Genomic DNA, 27,745 nt, shown 5'->3' on the forward strand with positions numbered 1-27,745 from the left:
ATTAAGTACATAAAACTGGATTTGTTTTCAATTTTAATTAAAAATGTTTTTTTTAAACAACTTATTTTTTTGAGTACTCAACTTAAAAATTTGAGGTTTTTGCTATGTAAAAATGCCTCTAATTGAAGAGGAAAAGATTTGGTTAACATAATAAAGTTTGTTGTATGAACTTCATTTTTTTAGATGTAGTTGTAACTTGAATATATAAATGCAAACTGTTGCGTCAATTTTTTTTTTGTTTTGTATAACAATATTTTTTATAGTCAACTAAAAGTTAACAAATTTCAATAGATTGATTTATGGATTAATAATTAAAAAACTTAATAATTGTGTTATTTCAGCCTATTTTAATTAAGTAATTTGAACAAGCTGCAAAAGTCTTTTTTTTAGTTTGTGATTTATGAGGGAACAAAAACGTCCCCACAAGGTCAAAAATGTCTGATATTGCTAGTATTCAGCTTAAGGTGCAGTTTAAAGACTTAACTAGGGTAATCAGACAAGTCATTCTGTAACAATGGTTTGTTCTGTAGTCAGTTAAAAAACGTCGCTTAAGGGGGCTTATAATATTGACCTTAAAATGGTATAAAAAAATTAAAACTGCTTTTTTTCTAGCTGAAATAAAAAAACAATGAAAATTTCTCCAGAAGAAAAAACATTATAGGAAATACTGTGAAAAATTCCTTCCTCTGTTAAACATTATTTGGGAGATATTTAGAAAAGACTATAGGCTAATCATTCTGACTTCAACTGTAGATGTGGGGACATTTGGTCTCCTAAATGCTTAATACCAGGACCACACAAACACACACACACACACACACACACACACACACACACACACATTGAGGTGCCAGTACAGGCACATGGTCTGAAATGCAAACAGGCACATGAGAAAAGACTCAAGGCCTGTCTTCTCTCCGCTGGTCAGAGGATGTGTGAAATAAACAGTCCACTGAGAGATGGCATTGTGACCTGCGCTGAGGCGACTGAGGTCATGTTATCAACGTCAAATGTAAACACGTCTCCACACAAGGCTATATTTGCACATTTTGTCTTGTGTGTGTGTGTGTGTGTCACTTTGATACAATGAAACCTCAGTCCTTTCAGTGACTTAAGCCCTTTTTTGTGTAAATGTTACATAATTCTTGTCATGAAACCTTGACCGTGTTCGTGGGGAAGAGTAGAACCACTGTAGTGTTTAAGTAGAGACACTGCAAGCAAAATAAATGTTAAATAATGAAAAATAACTCATGACATGTAGCTAAGTATCCAAGTCCTCCACTAATGAAACAGAATTGCCAACTTGCTTAACCTTTCTGAGTGAAGAAGGCAGCAGTCTGACTGGATAATAGTTAATACACATTATGTTGGGCACACGGTGTTGATGTTCACTGCAATCCTTTTATACACAATAAATAAATAAAAAATACACAACAACACACAACCTTGTTAAGGGGCGACCTGGTGGCTGAGTGGTTAGTACTGTCGCCACACAGCAAGAAAGTCGTTGGTTTGAGTCCCAGCTGGGTGTGTTGGCATTTCTGTGTGGAGTTTGCCTGGTTTTCTCATGCTGGCGTGGGTTTCCTTCGGCTGCTCCGGCTTCCCCCACAGTCCAAAGACATGCTCTATACAGTAGGTGAATTGGGTAAACTAAACTGGCTGTAGTGTATGAGTGAGTGTGAATGAGAGTGTATGGGTGTTTCCTAGTACTGGGTTGCAGCTGGAGGGGCATCCACTGTGTAAAATATATTCCAGAATAGTTGCCGGTTCATTCCGCTGTGACGACCCTCGATTAATAAAGAGACAAAGCCGAAGGAAAATGAACGAATGAAGATGTATTAAAATAGCCATAACGCAAGTGTACTGTAAGTGTTGTGCCCTTCAAAGTGCTCTTTAAGTTGTTTCTTTTGTCTCACTTTAATTAGTTTGACTTCTGATTTAATTACAGTAAAGAATTTTAAAGACAGTGTCCTTAAAATGATTTCTTTTCTGCTGCACTGAGCCACTAATGTCCATACTGGCAGCACATACTGGAGACAGACCAGACATCAGTTTTATTCATCTCTCATTCATTCATTCATTCATTCATTCATTCTCTTTTCAGCTTAGTTCCTTTATTAATCTGGGGTTCACACAGCGGAATGAACCGGCAACTTATCCAGCATATGTTTTACTCAGCGGATACCCTTCCAGCTGCAACCCATCACTGGGAAACATCCATATTCACACACAGACAATTTAGCTTATTCTATTCACATATAGCCCATGTCTTTGGACTTGTGGGGGAACCCGGAGCACCGGGAGGAAACCCACGCGAACACGGGGAGAACATGCAAACTCAACATAGAAATGCCAACTGGCCCGGCCAGGACTTGAACCTGCAACCTTCTTGCTGTAAGGCAATCATGCTACTCACTGCTCCACTGTGCAGCCCCATTCATAATTATATATATATATATATATATATATATATATATATATATATATATATATATATATATATATATATATATATATATATATATATAATACTTATTTTGAATACATTTTTTATCAGAGATATATGCAATCACACAAATTACATGATTATATACAGCATTTTAAAAAAATTTTAAAATGTATTGTTTTTCTGAAATTATGATGTGACAAAAAAACATTAACAAAAATGTAAAAAAATCTATAAGGTCAAAAAAAAGTTACATGCTGTACAACATTTATTAACAAAAGAAAATATATAGTTTTTAGGTATACCTGTCCAACTGCTCGTTGACATAAATATCTAATCAGCCAATCACATGACAGCAACTCAATGCATTTAGGCATGTAGACATTGTCAAGACGATCTGCTGCAGTTCAAACTGAGCATCAGAATGGAGAAGAAAGGGGATTTAAGTGTATTTAAGCATGCTTTTTGGTGCCAGGTGAGTCGGTCTGAGTATTTCAGAAACAGCTGATCTATTGGGATTTTTACGCACAACCATCTTTAGGGTTTACATGATCCGAGAACGGACTGAAAAAAAGAAAATATCCAGTGACAACATTAACTCAAATAACCACTCTTCACAACGGAGGTATGCAACAGAGAATCTCTGAATGACAACACTTTGAACCTTGAGCCGGATGGGCTACAGCAGCAGAAGAAAACTAAAATACTAAAATAATTCCCTCTGTTAAAAATATTTGACTTTCATATCAAAAAAGAAACAAAGTTATTTACATGTATAGAAAAAAATGAAAATGTTTTTTCTGAATTATGGAGTGACAAAAAAATATTAACAAAATTCCCTCTGTAAAAAAATATTTGACTTAAATATGTCAAAAAAACAAAAACAGTTTAAACATGACATCATCTAATGTTCAGATTTTTGTGCAAGAAATGTTTGCAAATTAGTGCATACTTATAAAATATTAAAAAAAAACACGAATTACAGAAAATGTTTGCAATTTTAAAGGGATATGTTCACCCAAATATGTAAAGTTCCTCAGCATTTACTCTTCCTCATTTGTTTTGAAACCTTTATGAGTTTCTGCTGAACACAAAAGAAGATATTTTGAAGAATGCTGGTTGTTAGGACACTTCAACAGTTGGAAAAAAATACTATGCAAGTTAATGGGTGCCAGAAAGCAGCATTCTTTAAAAATATCTTTTTTGTGTTCAGCAGACATAAAGAAACTCAAATAGGTTTTAAACAAGTGAAGGGAGAGAAAATGATGAATACGTTTACGCTTTAATGTAATCAATCAACTGAGGAAGCATGCTGATAACAATTTATAATTTGGTTTACACTGTTTACCTGCAGTGATTTGGGCTTAAATCAAGCCACAGGTTTCCCTCGTGTTCCGACAGTGCTAAATGACTGCACTTCTTTGTTGCTCCACAGTACTTAGTGAAATGAATCAGCTGAGACTTTACACTCTCTGAGACATCAGACAACCGCAGTAAGCTGATTACTCATCTCTCATGTGATTAGCCACCAGAAGTTCTCAGAGACGGCTAGTGCACTTTAGCTTTAGTACATGTCAACACCAGCTCAACCCATTCATGCCTGTCTTTCACGGCTTTCCTCAAACTATTAAGACACATTCTAAAAAATGATGTTTGCTGTTTGTTCAAACTACTTATTTAACATGAGCTGAAACAACATGATATTTGTTTTTTTTTTAGGGACAACTTAATTGATTCATGTTCAATCTACTTACTTTTGTTACGTTAACTTGATCGATTTGTGTTGGGACAACAAAAATTGTGTAGAGCCCTGCATGTCTTACAGTGAAGTTTTGAAAAATGAGGATGAGTTCCCAGATAGCAACATTCACGTGGCTCAAATCCAGCCCACACCAACACTTACAGGCCACCCACATACTGCATGAAATGATGTCACTTGGGTGGTACGCTCCTGTTTGCCAGATCTGGGCCACAATTAAACCATAGCAATACCACATATCAATCCGCTGTGTAAAAACTTGCTGGATAAGTTGGTGGTTCATTCTATTGTGGCGACCCCGAATTAAAAAAGGGACTAAGCCGATAAGAAAATGAATGAATAAATGAATACCACATATCAGCCAGAATTTAACCAAAGGAACCAGAACTGATCCTATTCTGGGCCACAGTTTGCTTTTATTTTTGCCCACATATGGCCGACACCAGAAACTTACATCTGACCCACATAGCCAGAGTTTACTGGGCCGAATATGTGGTCCACATACAGTATGTTTTAAGATAACTGGACCACATCTGCTGTATTTTCTCTGGGCCACTTTAGGCTCACAGGCACATTAGCAAGAGTTTACTGTGCCAAATAGTTGCCAAAAGTGGCCCACATTTGTTTTATAATAACTGAGCTACATTTGCACCTACACATGTGAGCAACTTTTGGTTTAAACCCAGATTACCCTTAAATGACTATGCCATAGTCAAGTCATATATTGGCTAGTCTAGACTATTCATATATGGGCCATTTAAGGCAAAGATCTGACACTTAATGCAAAATGTAATTTACCATTCATTTTGCATTAAGTGTCAAATATTTGCCTTAAATGACCCATATATGAATTGAAATCTTTGGCCCCATTTTGTCATTGTACAGGTGGGCCACTTCAGGCTCACATTCATTTTGTCTGGGCCGAAAGAAGACCACAAGTACCACATAACTGCCTAAAGTGGCCCACATTAGACAACTGGGCCGCATTTGCCCTATTTTCTCTGGGCCACTTTAGGCTCACAGCCACATTAGCCAGAGCTTACTGTGCCAAATATTAGCCAAAAGTGGCTCACATATGTCTTACGGTAACTGGGCCACATTTGTTATATCATACCTGGGCCATTTTAGGCTCACAGCCACATTAGCCAGAGCTTACTGTGCCAAATAGTTGCCAAAAGTGGCCCACATTTGTTTTATTAAAACTGGGCTACATTTGCTCCTACACGTGAGCCACTTTCGGTTTAGACCCTGATTACCCTGAAATGACTGTGCCACATTTTTTGCCAACTGTGGCCCACATTTGTCTTCTATCATTTAGGCCAATTTTACCACATTCTCAATGGGCCACTTTAGATTCGCATTAAGATTACATTTTGCCATAAGTGCCAAATCTTTGCCTTAAATGGTCCATATATGAATTGGCATCTTTTGCCCCCTTTTGTCATTGTACAGGTGGGCCACTTCAGGGTCACGTTTATTTTGTCTGGGCCAAAAGAAGACCACAATTGCCGCATAACTGCCTAAAGTGGCTCACATAAGTCTTAAGATAACTGGGCCATATCTGTCATATCACATCTGGGCTACTTTAGGCTCACAGCCACATCAGCCAGAGCTTACTGTGCCAAATAGTGGCCCACATTTGTTTTATATTAACTTGGCTACATTTGCACCTACACATGTGAGCCACTTTTGGTTTAGACCCAGATTACCCTTAAATGACTATGCCATTGTCATTGTACAGGTGGGCCACTTCAGGCTTGTTTTCATTTTGTCTGGGCCGAAAGAAGACCACAAGTGCCACATAACTGCCTAAACTGGCCAGCATTAGATAACTGGACCGCATTTGCACTATTTTCCCTGGGCCACTTTAGGCTCAAAGCCACATTAGCTAGAGCTTACTGTGCCGAATATTTGCCAAAAGTGGCTCACATATGTCTTAAGAAAACTGGGCCACATTTGTCATATCACATCTGGGCCACTTTAGGCTCACAGCCACATTTGCCAGAACACTTGTTTTATAATAATTAGGCCACATTTGCACCTACACATGTGAGCCACTTTGAGTTTAGACCCAGAATACCCTTAAATGACAATGCCACGTTTTGGTCAACTGTGGCCCATCATTTTTTAATCATCAAATTTAACCATCAAATTTAAAATTTTCCACATGGGCCACATTAAATTCACATTCAGACTACATTGTGCCAAAGGTGCAAAACTTTGCCTTAAATGACCCATATATGAATTGGAATCTTTGGGCTCCTTTTGTCATTGTACAGGTGGGCCACTTCAGGCTCACGTTTATTTTGTCTGGGCCGAAAGAAGACCACAAGTGCCGCATAACTGCCTAAAGTGGTCAACATTTGTATGTTGTCTAGGCTGCCTAAAGGATGGAAAAGTTGTCATTTCGGTAAACCATCTCATTAAAAGCAAACTTAATTAAGAAAATCGCTTCTCAACAAGGAGTATTTTGTTACATTAACCCAAATCAGTTCGCCAACCAACACACTAACCTTAAAACAGAAATGCTGTCACTCTCTCTTTCTCTCTCTCAAGCGCGCGCTCGCGCACAGGAAACAGATTTGTTGATGTCACTGGGCTCGTCCATAAGGTACTGACAACACCAGAGGATTACCCGAGCTTGGCTTTAGTTTGCATCCACTCGGTTTCTGTACCCCTTTAGTCTTTCTGTCATTTATAATCTGCCGGCGGTGTTTAAGGAAAGCGCTGGTTGAAGACTCTCAAGGTAAGGATGTTTAGTATAACATTCACAGGTGCTACAGATTGTGTAATTGTTCTCTGAATTAAAGCTTGCGTGCGCATTGGTGAGCTACTGATAGCAGCCTACTTAACTTAATCCTGCTGTAATGTTATAACAAACCCTCTGATGTTGTAATGAGTGCGCGACGGGTCTTAAAAATAACTGTAAACTTTTCAAGTGTTGAGTTATTAAGATCTCTGCGTTACAGAATGCGTTTTTCTGAGGGACTGGTCGTGGTGAAGTGCACCAGGTGCGCGTAAGTTTGGCGTTATCAAGCATTTGTCGAGCTCGTTCTCGTGGGAAATACACACAGTTGATTATGTCCGCTTTGCACTGCTGATCAGCGGCAGGGAGGCGTGAAGTAACGCTCGCACCCAGATATAACAAACGAGACGCTCCAGCAAACGTGCTCCAAACACACCCATGGGCGTTGGCTATATACATTATTTTTATATTTTCTTCACATTCAGCACAGCTGGGTTTATTAATCAAACTCTATTTTAAGTATCTAAGAATTTATCATCAGCCGCGATTTGAACATCATTTTTTTGGTATATGGCCAAATGGTAGAACATTAGATTGAGGGTTTTATATGCACGCAGTGGTTCAGTGACAACTTGTGACACGGCCCCTATATTGTTTTTCTATGCTACTTTGAATATTTAGTCAGAAATACCATGCATATCTTCAAAACAACTTTAGCACTATTGACTGAACACACACACACACACACACATATATATATATATATATATATATATATATATATATATATATATATATATATATATATATATATATATATATTTGCAAACATGATTTTCCTATATTATAATTTTGGAAAGAATACGTTACTGAAAATAAAATATTACGAAGAAAATCTGAATGTGTGTGTATATAAAACCAGTGGTGTAGTCCTAAAAAAAGGTGGTGTACTATTACCCACCCAACATACATTTTAAAAGTGGGCAAAGAAACGACCAAAGTCAATGTTTCTTTGATTCATTAGCAATTTATTCAACATGAGTTACCTGAAACTGTTGACTTCCACAGAATTTCTTTAACAGAATAAAAATAGACAAACTGGTTTGTAACATGTAAAGGTTGAGTAAATGTGTAAATTAATTTTTTTGGGTGAACTATCCATTAAAAAATGAAAAAAAACATTTCAACAAATTTGTTTATTTTAAAGCTTGATGCTAATAAACTAATCCTGTTCAATGATTTATGCTTGGCTGATAGTGCCCCCAGCAGACCCGGAGATTGGCTTTAAAGGGGACTGAGGAAAATAATTTATTGTACATTTCATGAGGTAATCGCAAAAGTTTTAAGGGGGCTAAAGCGATGCCAATGCTGCTTCATAATTGTACCTGAATGTTTCAACGAGAAATCATTCAGATGACTTGTCATCGTCTTCGAAAAACTCTTCTGAATTTTTTTTCACAGCTGCTGCGGTCGTCAGGGGGTGGGGAATGGCAGAATTTAAACAAAACTGCAAAAATTGCAACAAATTAAGGTGCGAGTTAAAAAAACATCGGGTATACAGTATACAAGAGAACGCAAATACATTTAAATTAGGGAAGCCTAATCAGCAAAACAAGTGAGTATACTGAGGGTATACTTAATTATTGATCCTCAGAAGTTGTAATACCCAAACAGCCTGTGAACAAAAGTAGGCATACAGAGTATACGTGTGTATGGCCCCGAATAAACCACTGCATAAAACCAACTTTACCTCAATAAACAATTGTTTGTTCTTAAAACAACGTAAAACTGGACCTCAACACAAAACTGAGGACACAATTCTCTTAATATAACGACTAAGTAATTATGCTAATAGCTTAGACTGCTTAACTGGATTGCACATTTTAGCAAGGGTCAGAGGAACCTGGAGTAAAGGCAAATGTTGGTTTGTAGAACCATATTTAATGGGTAATTTTCCCTCTTCCTTTTTGTAAAAAATTAATAGTTTTGTTTTTAATCAACACAAAATAATGTGACAGTTTGATAAAGTCTTAATGGGGCATTTATGTTTTTAAAATACATTTCTAAATGATAAAAAGATAATTTAATTCTGCCACACAAATTCATGTTTAACTCTGTTTGTTTGCTCATGCATTTTTCTTAATGTATGTCAAATGTACTACATTCTGCTGAAGATTTTCAAAAAAAGTCCCATGTGCATTTAACTGTTACATAATACAGTAAAAACATTTTTACTAACATTATGTATGTGAAAAGACATTAGTGTTAAAAATGTATATTATAATATAATTTTATAAATTAGTTTTCAGCTTCAAGTTAAACTTGACTCGTTATAAAACAGATAAACTTGATTCATTACTTTTGGAAACAGTTATTGGTTGAAAATAAATTCTCACAATGCAAGTCTTTACTCTCACTTTTGATCAATTTACTGCATCCTTGATGAATAAAAGTATTAACTCCTTTGTTAAAAATCAAACTTTTGAGCAGTCTATAAAAAACATTTAGAGGTTTATTCATCTGCTGTGTTTCAGTATGTGAGAGAAACCGAACACAGCTGAATCTTTATTTGATATAACTAAAGTTCATCATTTATATAGACTATATATAGTTTGTAGCGGGGTTTGGCGGCATTCATGTTAAACATTAATATGAAAAGTATCTAGCCTTAATTATCAGTTGTTAATATTTCTACAAAGACTGTAATTTAATTAATTAATTAATGCCTATACTACAGTGCTTAGCATATGAGTACACCCCCCACAAATCTCTCATTTAAATGAAGAAAAATGTCTTTAGGACGCTTTACACTATTATATTTGAGTAGATATATTAGTTTAGTCAGTACTGAAGCCAAAACTGGAGTTTATCTAATAAAATAACTTTATTTTAAACAACTTAATTAAAAATTAGTCGCCCAAATTAATATGTTACAGAAATATTTTAAATAAAATTTTCAATAATAGCAAAAATCAAGAGAAACAAAAGAAATATACAGTTTTGCTGAAATGTTGTAGTTTGTAATTTTCTTTGCAATATTTTGCTTGAATTTAGTTGTATTATCTTTCCATTTCTAAAGATGTTCTGTGACTAAAATATTGTTTTAATAAATATATCTGTTTAGTAAATCTGTTTTGTTCAAATGCACCTAAATATTACCCGTGTTCACTGAGAAATGGATAAAAATATTAATTTTCCAAGTGGGGTGTACTCAATTATGCTGAGCACTGTACATAAAGCATCTACAGTGAAATATGATTTTGTGTCTAGCAGGGACGATAGCTGATCATTCACAGCTGATGGAACGTCTCTGGAAACAAACCCTGTACAGCCCAAGCTGAAACACAGAGCCTTTTCACTCAGGTTAGTGATGTGTTTTCATAAAAGACAATTTCTTTTTTTTTTTTTTTTTTTTGGAGGGGGGGGGGGGGGGGTCACAGCATTAAAATAAGACATTTAAACATCTGAACAACACATTACAACAAAACAACTCCAGAATAACATGCAAAATTAAAAAAAATTACAACAGTAATAAATAATAAAAAATAAATAAGTAAATATAAAAATTATAAATAAATAAAAATATAAAGAGTTATTATAGAGTATAATATTTGCATACAACATCAAAAGTAGTTCACTGTTTGACCTTGATGTTTTATTTAAGTTCTATTCTGCTGTCAGGTCCACTTGGTTGCAAAAGTGTAGAAAGGGGTTGCAAATGCAATAAAAGTCTTTTAACTTCCCTTTGATAATGTACGTTAGTTTTTTCAGAGCAAGATTACTGGACATTTCCTTAATCCATTGATTAGAAGAGGGCCTTTGAGCCTCTTTCCATTTTAATGCAATAACACGCTTGGCCTGCAGCAAACTAAAATCAATTAGTTTGCGCTTCTTTGTATTCACAACCAGAGTACTTGGGTATATATGAAATAAACACAGTTTGGGGTCGAGAGGAACATTTTACTCTGTTAATTGACTAATCAAACAAAGTCTCCTTCCAGAATTTCTACAACTCTTTACGTTTCCACACACAATGATAGAGTGTACCTATTTCTTCTCTGCATTTTGTACACCAGTCAGAAATATTTGAATTAAGTTTATTTAGCTTTACTGGGGTAATGTATGTTCTAAAAAGCCATTTATACTGCAGTATTCTACATCTAGTGTTTAAACTATGGGTTTGGGCAAACACACATGATTCTTCCCATTCTTCCTTTGAAATATTTTCCTGGATATCATTTTCCCATGCAGATACTGTAGGTAAGATAGAGAATTTTCTTTTGACCCCTCAAGAAGTAAATTATAAAATGAGGATAGGTTACCCCTGCTGTTCAAGTGCTTTAATGTGTGATTCTCAATGGTTGACAGTGGAGGTTCTGTATAATTTTTATAAAAGACAATTTCTACTACATATACAGGTGTGTGAGTGCTTCTATCTGTTTTCTCATATCTGGATCATTTACGTAAGCATGGGGTCCTAGAAAGCCTAAATTGTAACAAATTCAATCAAATTCAAGTATTGGGATCTGTGGATTAAATAATTTGAAACTGTTTTTAATTTTCCTCTACAGTGTCATTTGTACCACCTTCACCACAGAGCAATGGATGCGCAAGAAGATCTGCTGTCCCAGGACATCACCCTGACCGTACTAATTCCGGGAGGACAGGAGACCACAGCCACGGTGCATGGCAGGTAAGCCAGAGTCTATTCTGAGTCATTAGTCTGGCTAAAGACTTGCACTGGCACTCTCAAGTGATGTCACCGTGAGGGGAGGGATTAGGGGTGGTGTAACCAATAATATACAGCTGTAGACCCACACGTTTCAGGACACTAGATCCAGGCTTTCAGGTGGGAGGTACTTAAAAGTGTTACAGCTATGGCTACTGAGGTGGTGCACATTAATAGCATCAGTTTTGTGACACTGTACATCAATAAATACCGTTTTTTTTACTACGGCAAGGGGTGGTTTAGGGTTGGGGTAGGTGTAGACCTTGATAAAACAAAATAGGTTTAACAAACATGAACTAAATATCTCATCATAACTAGCCCTGCATGACACTGCGAAAATATGCGATTGTGTTGTTGAGTGTTGCGATAACATTATTTCTTACGATATAAATAACTTTAAAAAATGCTGTTTTATCAGCAATTTAAAATATATATAAATGTAAAGATCATACTAAAATCAACATGTATTTTTTGTTTTTGATTTTAGAGGTAATTAAATAAAAAATTTTAATAAAATAAAATAAAGCATTTAGACTTTAAAACATCATGAATGACTGAACCTTGGTGGAAAATCTGACTTTTAATGGCTGTTGTCTTTCGGCATTAGTATTTATTTTCAGCTTTAGGTTCAGCTAAAAGCACCTACTGGAGAGGCAGGGTTAAAGATGGTAAAGTCCCATCTGATTGGCCAGATTTAGATAACGATTGCTTGCAGCACACAAATGCATATAAATTGATCATTTTTTGATATATTGTGCAGCCGATAGCAGTTGGAAGTTTCTGATTGGCTAATTGACAACATTTGAGTTAATTGGAGGCACAACTGTAGAATAGTATTTAAGGAAAGCCAGAATCAACTAAAAAGCCAGATTACAATTTGCTAAATTACACTGAGAAAAAGAATAATTGTTGGAGACATGTCCTGGGGTCTGATGGAACTAAGATTGAACTGTTTGGCCATAATGACAAGTGTTACATTTGGAGGACAAAGGGAAAAGCTTACAAGCCTAGGAACACCATCCCAACTGTGAAGTATGGGGGCGGCAGCATCATGTTGTGGGGCTGTTTTGCAGGAGGGACTGGTCCACTTCACAGCATAGATGGCATCATGAAGAAAGAACATTATGTAGAAATACTAAAGCAACATCTCAAGACATCAGCCAGGAAATTAAAACCTGGCCACAAATGGGTCTTCCAAACAGACCATGGCCCTAAGCATACTGCCGAATTAGTTAAAATGTGCTTCAAGGACAACAGAGTGAATGTTTTGGAGTGGTCCTCACAAAGCCCTGATATCAGTCCTATTGAAAATTTGTGGGCAGAGTTGAAAAAGCTTGCACAAGCGAGACAGCCAATAAATCTGACTCAATTACACCAATTCTGTCAGGAGGAATGGGCCAAAATTCCTGCAAACTATCACGAGAAGCTTGTGGAAGGATACCAAAAACATTTGATCGAAGTTATACAGTTTGAAAGTAAAGTAAATTCTCTCATTATTCTGGCATTAAGCAAATGTAAATCATTTAGGTAATCCTAACGAACCTAAAATAGTAAACGTTTAGTATGATTTACCATCAGACATTTTTTTTAAATGGTTATGTTTTTTTTTAGAGTGTATGTAAACTTCTGCTTTCAACTGTATATGGTTTGGGTCTGCAGTTGGTTATATCTTGGTGTACGTGTAAATGTTAAAAGTGTACAGTATGTGGCTGAGAGTGCATATGCAAGTCGGTCTGCAACCAGATCCTTTTAAACCTAAAATCTAAATCAGTTCTTCAGAATGTTTGGTTTCAGAAAAGCTCATTTACTGTAAGTTAGAAAATGTAACTGTTGAGTTGACTAAAAAAAATCCATGATCAATAAAGCTCTGATACCATGGCAACATGCATTTATTAATTTTCCTTCGGCTTAGTTCCCTTGTTCGTCAGGGGTCGCCACAGTAGAATGAACCGCCAATTTCATTCATTTTCTTTTCGGCTTAGTCCCTTTATTAATCTGGGGTTGTCACAGCGGAATGAATCGCCAACTTATCCAGCATATGTTTTTACACAGCAGATGCCCTTCCAGCTGCAACCCAGTACTGTGAAACATCCATACATACATAATCCGCTTGTTAAGTGATGACGTGTTGGTGACGTATGTAATACTGTTCCTGAGTCCAAGCCGCCACTCATTTGAGTTGACAAATCAGGCTTGCTGCATAACAAATACCAAAATTTTTACATTTTATAAAAAAAAAATGAATCACTTTCTGGCCATCGGATATTAGGCATGGACATAACTATTGAGATTGTGATTTTCGAAAGTATTAAATCGCTTTGTAAACGTTTAATTATTACCATTTCATGAGTCTCCCCATTCAGTTGAATAGAGCGCTTGGACCCGGAAGCCACTCCGCGTGACGTCACACTTAACAAGCAGATAGATAATACATTATGTATTGTATGTATTTATATATGATAATCAAATATAAAGATAATACATTTAAATGAGGACAAAATTACAAACTGCACAAATTCAACTAATTTAATTTATTTATTGTTTTTATTACTTTTATTTATAAACATTTTATTTAATATATTTTCCCTATATCATATTCATAGGGGTGTACTTAATTAAGTTTTATTTGGTTAGATTAGTCAGTACCAAAGCCAAAACTGGAACTAATCTAATCAACATACAAATATGTTATTGTATAGCATCTTATAGAAATAATAAAAAAAAAGTATAAAAATCTGAAAGAAAGAACTGACTCTGTCTGATTAAGATGTGCACCATGAATATGGAAATCCGATATATATATATATATATATATATATATATATATATATATATATATATATATATATATATATATATATATATATATATATATATAGGATTTCCATATTCATGGTGCACATCACATAGTTCCATATATATATATATATATATATATATATATATATATATATATATATATATATATATATATATATATATATATATATAATCCCAAATAAATCGCTGTATATGCCAACCCTAAATAAATATAAAATTAATATACTTTGTATTATATCATTTAACTGTATTCATATAATTTTATTAATAATTAAATATATGCTAGCGGTAAATTTTGCAATATCTTAAACTACTGTTGCATATACTGTATGTGGGACATTTTATATCTGTAAACACGGAATATGAAATGTTTGTTTGTTTGCAGTAAACCAGTTATGGATGTTCTGGTTACGTTGTGTGCACAACATCATCTCGTTCCATCAGATCATGTCATCAAGCTTATTTCCACAAACCAAAACCATGTCAGATTCAAACCCAACTCCATGATCGGCTCTCTCGAATTTGAAAAGGTTGTCCTGCAAGTTAAAGGAAGTGACGACAACAAGAAAAAACCTCATATTCCTGTGGTAAGTCCGATCAAAATCTTGATTATCAGTGTCATATTGAATATAAAGCAATATAGTATTTGTTAAAATTAGTTTCAATTATTATTTTTGTATATTTTCTTTTTAAAACGAGTCATAGAAATTCTGTTGTTTTTGACTTTTTTTAGTGTTTTTTTTTTCAATATAGTTGTTAATATCAATATATTAATTTATTTTAGTGCACTTTCCATTGTAATTAGTTAAAATAAAATAACTATAAATCATTTTATTTACAATTTTATGTAACAAAATTGGTTTTAGGTTTTAAATCCTACTAACTTGTCCTATAATTTTACCCTAAATGGTAATTACAACATTGTTTTACACAGATTTATTTATTCATTTTGGTAGGTTTGGGCAAATTTCAAGCTTTTCTATTCAAATATCTACTCATTTGTTGCATAATGCCTATTATACCCGAAGTATACAACTTTTCTGACTTTCTTTTAAATGCTACATTATATAGTAGTGGGTCAGTGTTTTGTCATATTAAACCTGTCATCAAAAGATTTTACTCTAATAACTCCCAGGCAACAGTTCGTCTTCTGATAAACTACAAGAAGTCCCATAAGGCAGTAGCTCGGGTCAATCCTGCAGTGCCGCTGGCTGAGCTGATGCCCGCCGTGTGTGAGAAGTGTGAGTTTCACCCAGACGCCACCGTCTTACTGAGGACAGATCAGTCTGAGGAGCCTCTGGATCTCACCAAATCACTCAATGACTATGGAATCAGAGAGCTGTACGCCAAACAAACAAAAGGTCAGTAAAGGAAGTTGAAAATACTATTGCGTGAAAGCTTGACACTGCATATTAGAGCTCCATGAAATCAGTGTTAGAATCAATATTTTACTCTCCCAGGGAATAAACAGTTGAGTTTGACCAATTTTGAATCCATTCAGCCGATCTCCTGGTCTGGCGGGAGCACTTTTTAGCTTAGCTTAGCATAGATCATTGTATCATATTAGACCATTAGCATTGATGCAGTATTACGCAAAGTGACCAGCTTCTTGCACCGGTGCATGCCATGCAAACATTGTGGCATTTGTGAGAAGATTCAGAGCATATTTACTGGGTGCAGATCCTGAAATCTATCTGAACTGAAATACATGGAAGTTAGCCGATTTTTCAGGAGCTGTGTAATATTGTGCCTGCTGCAGCCATGGTATGGAAGAAAAGTTCCTTGATAATTATGCCAGAATAAGAGTATAGTTCCTAGCCAAATTGACCTAGAAAACAGCATTTTTTTTTTAATTTTTTGTTGATCTTAATACACAATCTATATTAACTACAGAAGAGTCAAGCTTTAAAGGTGCTGTACTTAAGGTTTATAATTGGGTAAACTGGCAGTGAGCAGGTTTAATACAAAAAAATGTCAAGCCCATTTCAGGAAGAAAGTCAAGTTAAAAAGTTTGTTAACCCTGAAATAGGGCTGGGATGATAAACCATATTATATTAAATAATACGTTAAGTGTGCCCGATACTCCCTCATTCAAGTAGTGCACAGGGCTAAAGTAGAGCACTAAGACTAAATTAGCCCAAATGTTTCCTGGTACTAGTCCTTTGTGCAATAGATGAAATTGTGCTGAAGGCACTTTATATGTTCTGGACTTGCCCCAACTTAGAGCTTTTGTGGAGGTTAATATTTGGTACGTTATCTGTGATTCTTCAGCACAAGCTAGATCCAGATCCACAGGTGGCACTGTTTTGGGTTTCTTCAGAGGTAATACAGTTGCCTTCTTCAAAGAGTAAAATCATTGCTTTATCGACTTTATTGGCATGTAGGGCTATTTTAATAAAATGGAAGGATTCTCATCCTCCCACTCATGCTCTTTGGATTAGATAAATTATGTCTTGTCTTTATTTAGAAAAAATCTGTTTTTATTTAGAGGGCCGGAGGGGAATTTTTTTAAGTTGTGCCAACCTTTTATTGATTTTGTGGAAAATCTCAAATAATTTCATTTTGCTGTATATATGGTATGTATTTGATATGTTAGTAAAATTTATTGATTAAATGTTTTTTTATTATTATTATTTTTTAATTTGTTTTTGTTTTATTTATTGTTATTATAGTTATAACTATTATTATTATTATTTCTTTGTATTTGTATTTACACCTACATGTACAATTGTATATTTGTTAATTTTTGGCTAATGTGAGCGCTATCTCGCTGTTGGATTGGTATGAGTTTGGGGTTTGTATTGTTGTTCTTTCCCATTTGAAAAACTGAAAATCAATAAAAAATATCTAAAAAAAAAAAAAAACGATAAAATTTATGTCAATAACAATGAGCTCTTTATTACTCTATATTGATCTAAGAGCCAATCACAGCAGAAATGTGCAACAATGGGAATTTAAAAATGTGTTGATGTTAGAGATGTACAGAATTTTCGGCCACCTAAAATTAATCGGCCAAAAATATGTAATGCCGTTTTGACCCTCGAATTTTTGGGGCTTCAGTCATTGTTGGGGTACTCTTTTAAATTTGGAAGCATTAAAAACTTATATATCGAAATATATATCGTTATTGCTCTATATGGAAAATATTTATCAAGATTGTATTATTGCTGTATCGTACAGCCCTACCCTGAAATGAAGTTGTGTCATTGTGTGCAGTCAAGGTAGGCTCGATAGTCATGCACACTTACTTGTGTTGGTGTCGTCAATCTGGCAACATGCTGTTGCATGGAGTTGTCAGAGCAGGGGTCAGATTTTTTATTTTGGTCTCTTGTCAAAACAAGATCTGAAACGGTAAGAATTAAGCCAAGGAAGGTTTGTATAACTCATGTGGATTTTTATCCACAATCCTACTTTCTGTCAGATTTCACTCCCGGAGCATATGACGTATCTCACTCAGGACATGCGTTAGGGATTCCCCTACCGTAATACACCTAAAACACTGATCACCATAAAACTTGTCGATGACTGCAGGAAAAGAGTTCAACAAAAACATTTAATGATTTTATACACAACATAATACCAGCCATAAATGTAAAGCACAAATAAGGTCCTTCAATTCGGTCACGTACAGCGGCCGTCATCCTTAAATCAACCTCCATCATTATAAGCTGTTTGCTGGTCAGTCTGTCCCATTGCTTAGACTTGTTTAATCAAACTTTCTTTTGCAGTCTAAAGCACATCAAATGCACAAAATGCCCAATTTGCACCACAGGATGCCTGCGTAATCATATCTTTGTATTAAGTTCACATGTAAATCACTCGCGTTTTATCTGCGTCTGCACAGTCTGCAAAACATTTCCCCCTTCCATGTAATGTAATGATTGTGAGGGCGCAGGTGAGATGTCATTTTTCAAGAGACACTCCAGTACATCACATGTGCTGCGTATGCAACCTCAAACAATAAATTGCACACTGAAATCAATAAAATTTGATTTTATGGTTTGGAATTGGATGTTTTATGAAATTATTTAATTTTTTATTTTTTATTTTTTGCATTTAATTAAGAATTTTACTGGAACTCAAAAAATTTTCGACTTTTGTTGATTTTGTATTGGATTCAGCCATCGTGATAAACTAGGGGGTCTGGAAAAAGTGTTTTGAATTTGGACTGCAATATCTAGTTTAACCACTGGGTATCAATCTCACATACTGCGCCATTAGTTAGAATAATAGTCAAAACTGATTTTTTATTTATTTATTTATTTTTTGAGCGTAATGCTATTAGTCTAATCCAATTTAATAATAATTGCTAAGCTAAAAATGCTCCCACCAGACCCAAAGATCAGCTGAATGGATTTAAAAATGGTAAAACTCAACTGTTTTTCTTTACAGGAGTAGTAAAATAAGGCCATTTTTAACAACAAAACAAAAAATAGTGGAACATTCCATTAACAAACATGACCGCAATGGGCAGATAATGTGTGTGTCAGAACAAATCACAAAACCTCTCTGACCAATTTGAATTAACCAGAATGCTGTGTTTTAAAAGGCCATGACACCCCCCTCTTTCGGTTAAAGTCTACTTCAGAATTTTTTCAAAAGATGCATGATTAATGGGCGTGGAGCTCCGCGAGCATCGGGCAGGAGTGGGCGTGGCCAGCAGGGGAGAAGGGGAGCGAATAACTGCTGTTGTCAGTTAGCTCACAAAATGAAACACAAAGAGGAGACGCATGAGTTTATAGTTTACAAAGTTAAAATGCAAAGAAATGAACAGTGATTTAATGCCCTGCTACATTTGTTATTCGTAATTTCATATACAGACAACCACAATTTACATCATTATAAAGATGTGTGTTCATGTAAACACTATAAATGAGGACTTCTCCCTCAATCCCCGTATCCAGCAGACTCAGTGCAGCAGGTCTCCTGACCTGTCTATTTTAACCATTAACCCTGCTGGTAATCTGAAGGATTTAGGCAAACACAGCAGCACGGCGATGTGTCTGAATGTGAACGAACTCCTGATAAAACACAGCGTCCGCCATTCTCTAATTCTCGTGCTGCTCTCCCGACAAAAATGCTAGCAGCACGCACACAGCTTTGCTGTATGATCGGCCCTGACAAGATCGCGGGGGAAAACATGCAACAAACCCCGTGGATGATGGAAACAAACGCATACGAGCCTTCATGAACGGCTAAATACTGTGCCGTGGTTTCCATGTCTCTCAGCTCGGGCACTGGCAGGTCTGGCAGGTCTCATGAATAATTAAGCAGCCGCCTCTTCTCATAGGATAAGAAAACTCCGCTATGAATAATAATGAGAAACCGACGCGTCATCATTGCACTTGCAGTTCTGCGCTACGTCGCCGATTTTGATCCCGCCCCAAAAATCATTTTAAACTCAGAAGCTGAAATTAGCAGACAAAAGCTCAAAATTATCCAGTTTTCCCCACAATTAAAGCTGACAGGTGCTAACATTGTCTTAACTGATGCTCAACACACACACATCTGTTAATATAAAAAAAAGTTCTCCGGGGTGTCCTGAACCTTTAAAGCAGTTAGACAGACTCTGCATTGCTATTATAGACCGTGGATGTCATAAGTTAGATGTGGTTTAGTTATTGAAATGCCACTGGCTCTTTTTTTTTCAGGGGGGAGGGGCTTCTCGATATATGACCTCCTGTTATTTTTCAGTTGAAATTACATCACATGCCTAACCGTCCTGCGCATTCTAAGACTCTTCAAAATATGGCATGCTGTAATAGTCTGCATTTTTTACTGTTCTGCTATTTGTAAAATGTTTGACTTATTTAGTGCACATACTGTACTGTAATGGATGTCATTTGCTTATCCCTTGGAGTTTTCATATTTATATGCACTGGAGAAACATATGAATATGCACATGTGTTTGTTATTAGCCTCATTATTATGTTAATGAATTTGGCTTATTCTAAATGAGTAACCAAGTGCTTGAGGTTAGTCATTTGCATAAAATGGCCAAACACCTCCATATAGGGGCTTAATGCACACAGCATAGCCTTACTTGTTTTATGCAGATAGATAGATTGGATGGATGAATGTTGGGTTTGTTTGTTTGTTACCTGTATTTGTAAAAAAAAAAATCAGTTTGTTGGATTTTTAGGTGTCAAATAGTATGTTTTATTATTTTAATTTCATTTAATAATTAAGACATTGACCTGAGAGTATGTTAACTCTGAAAATGTTTCATGTAAATTACAGTAAAAAGAAATTTATATTTAAAAATATCTGCATTGTATATATTGTATATGTATATATTGTATATATACTTAAAAAATATTAAAAAAACATACAAAAAATTGCCAAAAATATATTTGCTAAAATATACTTATTGTATATCAACATAAATATATCTCCTACAAACACACAAAAATAATAATAAAAAAAATAAATATATATATATATTAGGGATGTAACGGTATCAGAATTTCACGGTACGGTAATACCTCGGTATGAATGTCACGGTACGGTATTTATTGAATCATTTACAGGAAAAAACAAAACTTATGAAAATACTCCAAAAAAGTGCCAAAAGTGTCAATGACATACAAATTAGCCATCTATATGTAAGCTTTGAAACAGGAACTTCAATTTTAATAACAAAAAAATATTAAACCATGTAAAAAAATAAAGTTTCAATTTATTTATTTATTTATTTAGTTTCAAATTTCATGTATTGTTGAAAACTCATCACATTCAACATTTAATCACTCACTCACTTAGATAGAGATGGGTTTAAAGGAAAATTATCATATAACTATAGTCTGGTAAAAGCTGGTATCTCTGGGCATTTAAAATGTCCTCTGCAACAAAAAAGAACCCCTCTCATTTGGGACTGAGGTTTCTGTGACATAGAGATATGACTTGGCCCAGGTTGACAGCAGTGGGTAACGTTGTGCATTGTCTTTCCCCCACTTGAGAGGACAAACCATGAGTGAGAGAGGTCTCATGTCTGTATCAATCTGAACAGTGTGCTGTGTCACACCCTCCGTCCCGTCCTTCATTAGGCGCGCGACGACACCGCTCTTGAGTATGCGCGCTCAACCCCCCCCCCCCCTCCCCGCTTTACAGTACGCGCGCGACAACACAGCTGACCAGAACGCCGCAACAACACAGCTATTCAGTACGCGCTCCACAACACAGCTGATCAGAACGTGTGCGACAACACGGCTATTCAGTACGCGTGCGACAACAACACCCGCTTCAGGTTCAATCATTTCCAGCTCTTTTTGATGCCCGCTTCTAGCAGCACACTCCATTTCCGCATTACTGTATCTGTAGCGACAACAGACCGCAAGGGATGATGGCCACCCCTGGGCTGATGGGAATTGTAGTTTTCGCTACCTCCCGTTCGCTTCATTCGCCTGAGCAAATTTTCTCAGAAGACCTATAGTTTTACCGAGTCATGCGACTTCGGTAATATCGAAAAAAATTAATATTGCGGTATGACGGTATTTACAATACCGTTACATCCCTAATATATATACATATACTTGCACATCAACCAATCAGCATGCTTAAATTTTAATCACTTAATATATATCACAATATATACATAAACAAAGTTTCAAATGTATTTTCTTCATAATAAATATATATTATTATTATTATTTATAGTTTTTTTAATTGAAGAAATAACAAGATGAAATAATACATACAAAGATTTAACAAGACTCCACTTTTTTGTTACTTTTTTCCCATGAACAACCTCCTCCCCTCAAAAAATTTATTAATTAATAATTATAATAGTAATGAACAAAATAAATAATTAGATGCATTAAATATTTATATAGTCACAGAGTTTTGATAGTACAATGAGGACGTATTTAACATTAAAGAGCCCATATTATGGGTTTTTGAAAATTCCCCTCCATGTAGTGTGTAACACAGCTCTAAGTGAAGTGAAGTATCCAGCTAAGGCTTAAATCTGTAAGAATACAGTGTTTAAAACGGTTGATTCATCTATAAAAGAGTCGACTCATAGTGCTTCAAACGAGTCGCCTTGATACCGACTCATTAGGTGTTTCGCCATGACGTACGAACGAAACCAAGTTATTCACATGCACGCGCAAACCCGGGAGATTTCAAACCTGAGGCCCCGCCCTCTGACGCAGAAACCCAGACACACACGCACACCCACAAACACACGCACACCCACAAACACACGCACACAAACATGCCGGTCGATTGAAGTAACACTGCAGATGGACATTATATTGAGTCTCTACCCAAAGATGAAACATCAGCATTATAACCAAGCAGTTGGAAACTTCTGGAAGCTACATGCTACAAAGAATACTTCATCTGAGTTTGTTAAAGGAAGGATCAGTAAAGAGTAACTTACTGCTGGACATGTCAGGATGGGTTTCTTCCATTTCTCAAGTGTAAGTACGTGCGGTTAAAGTTGTTGCCTCGTTTACTCTAGCTTGCAAATGTATTTAGTTGTGATTTGTTACTTGTAACCGCGTGTACTGTATCAGGTTAACTGGATATTTTATCTTATCGCGTGCAAAGTCACGTTAAAAACGCGACGCGTGCTGTTTGTTTATGGAGCTCCGTGCTAGAGTTCTGCTCCCGCGATTTATTCGGAAATTTATTCCCGCGCCGCAGAAATCTGGCGCGGGGACAGCCGCGGGAATAAATTTCCGAATAAATCGCGGGAGCGGTCGGTAACGGGTTTAATTTGGGACGGGAGCGGGCTGTCTAGCAATATCACGGATATTGCTATGCGAATTAGAAAGAGAGAGTCTGCGTGGTGCTTGTGTGTGTGCGCACGCGCGCGTATGAGAGAGAGAGAGAGAGAGAGAGAGAAAGAGAGCGCGATCGAACGAACGAGCGTTGTGTGCTTTGTCTGTGTGTATACAGACAGCTTGGCTGTCTGGACTGTATACTGGGTGATTTTTGGTTGTGTTCTCCGCTCTAGCGGGACCGGGCGCGGCGGGCAGAAAACGGAGCGGGTTCTCAGGCTAAAACCTGGCGGGTGCGGGCGGGAGCGTTGGTATCCGGAGGTGTGTGTGTGTTTTTGTGTGTGTGTGGTATGGCGAGTACACTCGCCATAGTGTGGCAGCTAAAATCCACGTCTACACTATGTAGCGTGTATGAACTGTGATTACTTTTTAAATTGCTGATTAGCTATTGGCCATTTCCCTCTCTGACTGAAGGCAGTCGACCAATCGCGACAGACTGTCATCGGTCCAATCAGCGCAGATTAGCTCCGCGCTAAGGAGGGGTTTGGGAACAAATGAATCACTGAACGATTCATACAGGAGTCGCTGGGATAATTAGCTAAAAATAAATGCAGATTATAAGACCATGAAAGTGTTTTTTGACCTTGCATGCATATTAGACTGTTGTTGGAGACCCTTACAACCAGGATATGACCCTATTTCATGTATAATATGGGCTCTTTAATGTTAGCCTTTTGAGTTTGATTGCATTGTTCTATTAAGCATAGACCTTTTAATTTCCCTATTAGTTTTAGTTTGGAGGAAGTAATATGCCTTTTTCAAAATATGAGATCATTGGATTCCATACTGTATAAAAACGTTTAGTGGATTCTGTAAGAGAGTATTTAATGTGTGAGCCAAATCTGCTTTAGCAGAATGACATATATTATATTATATAATATGACATACAGTTGAAGTCAGAATTATTAGCCCCCCTTTGAATTTTTTTCTTTTTTAAATATTTCCCAAATAATATTTAACAGAACAAGGACATTTTCACGGTATGTCTGATAATATTATTTTTTCTTGAGAAAGTCTTGTTCGTTTTATTTCGGCCAGAATAAAAGCAGTTTTAAATTTTTTATTAACCATTTTAGGGTCATAATTATTAGCCCCTTTAAGATATTTTTTTTCTCTATAGTCTACAGAACAAACCATCGTTATGCAATAACTTGTCTAATTAACCTAACCTGCCTAGTTAACCTTATTAACATAGTTAAGTAAAAATAAATGTCACTTTAAGCTGCATAGCAGTGTCTTGAAAAATATCTAGTCAAATATTTACTGTCATCATGGCAAACATGAAACAAATCAGTTATTAGAAATGAGTTATTAAAACTATTATGTTTAGAAATGTGCTGAAAAAATCTTCTCTCCGTTAAACAGAAATTGGGGGGAAAAATAAACAGGGGCTAATAATTCAGAGGAATTCTGTTTCTTTGTTTTATTTGATCACTACTATTTAGTCCAAAATACAGTTAAAACACGAATATTGTGATCATTCATTATAATTTAAATAAAAAAAATAAGTTTTTAATATTTATTTTTCTTCTTTAATGCAGCCTTTATGTAAATTACACTTATTTATTTTTTAAAACGCATTTAAAAATGTCAGTGTATGAACATGATTAAATTCAAGCCTTTTTTTTTTTGATTGTTTGTCTATGAATTGTATCACAATAATCTTCTGTAGCTGAGGTTAATCTTTATTTTTTCTTTTATTATTCCTTGAGTGGTTTCAGCAGATCCTCCTTCTGATCCTGTATCAACTAATAAAGGTATGAGAACACATTTATCCTATCCTTTCAAATGGTATGACTATACCAGCTGCTCCGATTTGTCAACAAAACTTATCATTTGATCTTGTCTTTGTGCACAGGTGCCGATGAAGAGCAGAAAACCCCTGTTAAAGAAAAGAACCACAGAGAGAAGGCAAACAAAGGATTCTTTGGCTTATTCATAAAGAGCAAGAAAACATCTGAGCAGGTTTGTGCACCTGTCCTTCTCTCTCTATCTGTCTCTGCAGTCTGTTCAATCTGCTGCTTGTCATATTTAGGAAATGAGCGGGTGAAATATCATAAACGAACTGTAAAGCTGTAAAACACTTGTTCGGGTTCACCCATCTGTCTCTGCATCTGTTTATCTTTCAGCTTGCCTGTGCACGCGGCTTGTCTGCCCTCATGTTTATGGATGTTAATTTAATTTGCATATTGAGAAAAACTGTTTGACTCTTTTTAAGATGTTTTGTTTTCTCTCTCTCTCTCTCTCTCTCTCTCTCTCTCATTCAGGCTGTGGATGACAGCGCTCCAGCATCCCCTGAGCTGAACGGTCAGTGTACGGACAGGGTGAATGGTTTTAATGACCACTTTTTACCCACAATCCCTGCTGACATGTCAAAGAAGAGACGTGCTCCTCTGCCTCCTATGGTGGCGTCTCAGAGTGTCGCCTGTGACCTTCAGATTAAAGATTTTCCAGAGTCAGATCCTGCTGGAAAACAGGTGGGAAATGACGCTAAACCTGAATTAGTGCGTTGTGGGATTTGATGTGTTGGTTTAGCATCATAAATGTACCATTATGTTGGACACTGTAGCATGACATTTTAGGTAGCACTTTACAATAAGGGACACGTGGGTAATTTATTTACTAACATGAACTTAGAATGAACAATGCTACAGTACAGCATTTATCAATCAATAATATTTATTAATTTATTTATTAATTAATTAAGTTTAACATTTACTAATGCATTATTAAAATCCAACACAGTGATTGTTAAGGTTGGTTAACATGAACTAAGAATCATTAATACTTTAATAAGTGTTAGTAACTAATATTAGCTATATATCGTATATTTTAGCTATATAACTGTATTTTACTATTATTTTTATACTGTTATAGTATTTATTGATATTTCAAAATAGCCTTTTCTTTTGCTTTAGCTAAATTGTTTTGCACGTTTTCCTTTTTTTTTTTTTAATATTAAAAAATATATATATTTTTACCTGGCTCACATTCTTTAAAAATTTTTTTTAATCTTTTTTCATATAGTGCCAAACCTACGTTTTTCACATTTATGTTTTTTTTTGTTACATATTTTAAAAATTACTTGTATTTTGTTGCCAATTAAAAACAGCTGCATCAGGATTGTGCATTTCTGCTGCTCAGAACCAAGTTTTAGCATTAAGCAAACAAAAGTATGTATATTTTTCAGATTATTAAGGCTTTTATGCTCTTTCAACAACTGTACAGATCTACTTATTTTAATTATGCAAAATATAGTACAGTTCAAAGCTGTTCTTTCTTTTGTGTGTGTGCGTGCGTGCGTGCGTGCGTGCGTGCGTGCGTGCGTGCGTGCGTGTCTGTATGTACCTGTATGTGTAATTCCGACTTCAACTGTGTGTGTGTATATATATATATATATATATGTATATATATATATATATATATATATATATATATATATATATATATATATATATATATATATATATATATACACACACATATATACACAGTATATCTTTACTATAAAACCATTTTTTTTAAAAAATAAAGTATTTTAGTTTATTTCTCATATGAAATTTTGCAGAATTTAAAAAGTTATTTAAAGGGGTAGTTTTTGCTGTTTTGCTGTTCATTTACTCAATCCAAGTCTCTTTATTTTCTTCTGTAACACAAACACGTCTTTACAGCTGAAACTGTGGTCCTTTTTTTAAAATATATTTATTTATCTATTTTTATGTAAATTTAACGTCTAACGTGTAAAATGTCTTTATGACATTAATTTAAAAAAAAAAAAAAAAGCCAAACATCAATGTTTCAGGTAAAATCTTCCTTAACCAAAGTATTATAACAACACAGATCACTCTGCCTATTCATGCCAGAGTCCCGTGGAAAAGTGAGTAACGTATGGTAATTTGCGTTTAACTTATGTTTATTTATTTATTATTTAATTATGGGTAAAACAAAGACCATGTGGGTCAGGTAGTTGAAACGGTAGGCTACAAATAAATAATTTGTTATTTATTAATTATTCATGAATAATTAATTCACCACCACCTACGATGACGATGTAATCTTCCATTGCGATTGTTTGCATTAGTTCGATGCCAAATTGGTCGACATCGCCAAACCCTGTTACAAACCTCTGCAAAAAACTGATAAAATCTGTGATTTATGAAAAATATATATATTTCTTGAACTTTATTTGTTCAAATAAATTTTTTCAAACCTTGCTTTTTTTTTTTGCTCAGGGTCCACTCAGTCGCATCTCCTCCACTGAATCCTCCCTTAAAAGGACTAAACGGAGAGCTCCGCCTCCACCGTGTGATGGCTCCGCCTCTACAAAATCAGACAACAAAGGTATGCATTAATTTTGTTTGTAGCTGTTAATGCCATTGTGAGTGCGTGTCTGCTAGTGCTAGTTTCCTAGTAACCAATAATATAAATTCTCAACACGTTTGTGAGCATGAATACCATC

The 27,745-nt window shown here is 35.5% G+C and overlaps 2 protein-coding genes across 25 annotated transcripts in view; one reads left to right on the forward strand and one right to left on the reverse strand.

The window, feature by feature from the left end:
• Positions 1–27,745, reverse strand: part of gpr155b (G protein-coupled receptor 155b) — a 698,693-nt gene that overhangs the window by 244,683 nt on the left and 426,265 nt on the right. The window lies entirely within an intron of this gene.
• The window catches only part of cobll1a (cordon-bleu WH2 repeat protein-like 1a), a 38,441-nt gene continuing 17,538 nt past the window's right edge, over positions 6,843–27,745 (forward strand). For 5 of the 24 annotated variants that reach the window (XR_012407660.1, XR_012407661.1, XR_012407666.1 and 2 more), the window contains exons 1-9: positions 6,843–6,951; positions 10,222–10,314; positions 11,523–11,644; positions 14,886–15,087; positions 15,636–15,861; positions 24,999–25,043; positions 25,145–25,251; positions 25,554–25,763; positions 27,519–27,627. Coding sequence is in view for 12 of the 24 variants with exons in the window: in XM_073953699.1 (XP_073809800.1) it covers positions 11,553–11,644; positions 14,886–15,087; positions 15,636–15,861; positions 24,999–25,043; positions 25,145–25,251; positions 25,554–25,763; positions 27,519–27,627 (991 nt within the window). In the remaining 12 variants the exon portion in view is untranslated. The remainder of the gene's footprint in view (positions 6,952–10,221; positions 10,315–11,522; positions 11,645–14,885; positions 15,088–15,635; positions 15,862–24,998; positions 25,044–25,144; positions 25,252–25,553; positions 25,764–27,518; positions 27,628–27,745) is intronic. The other 19 variants (XR_012407659.1, XR_012407665.1, XM_073953698.1 and 16 more) reach the window with 5 other exon arrangements.

Source organism: Danio rerio, chromosome 6, assembly GCF_049306965.1.
Source record: "Danio rerio strain Tuebingen ecotype United States chromosome 6, GRCz12tu, whole genome shotgun sequence".
Taxonomy (NCBI): Eukaryota; Metazoa; Chordata; class Actinopteri; order Cypriniformes; family Danionidae; genus Danio; species Danio rerio.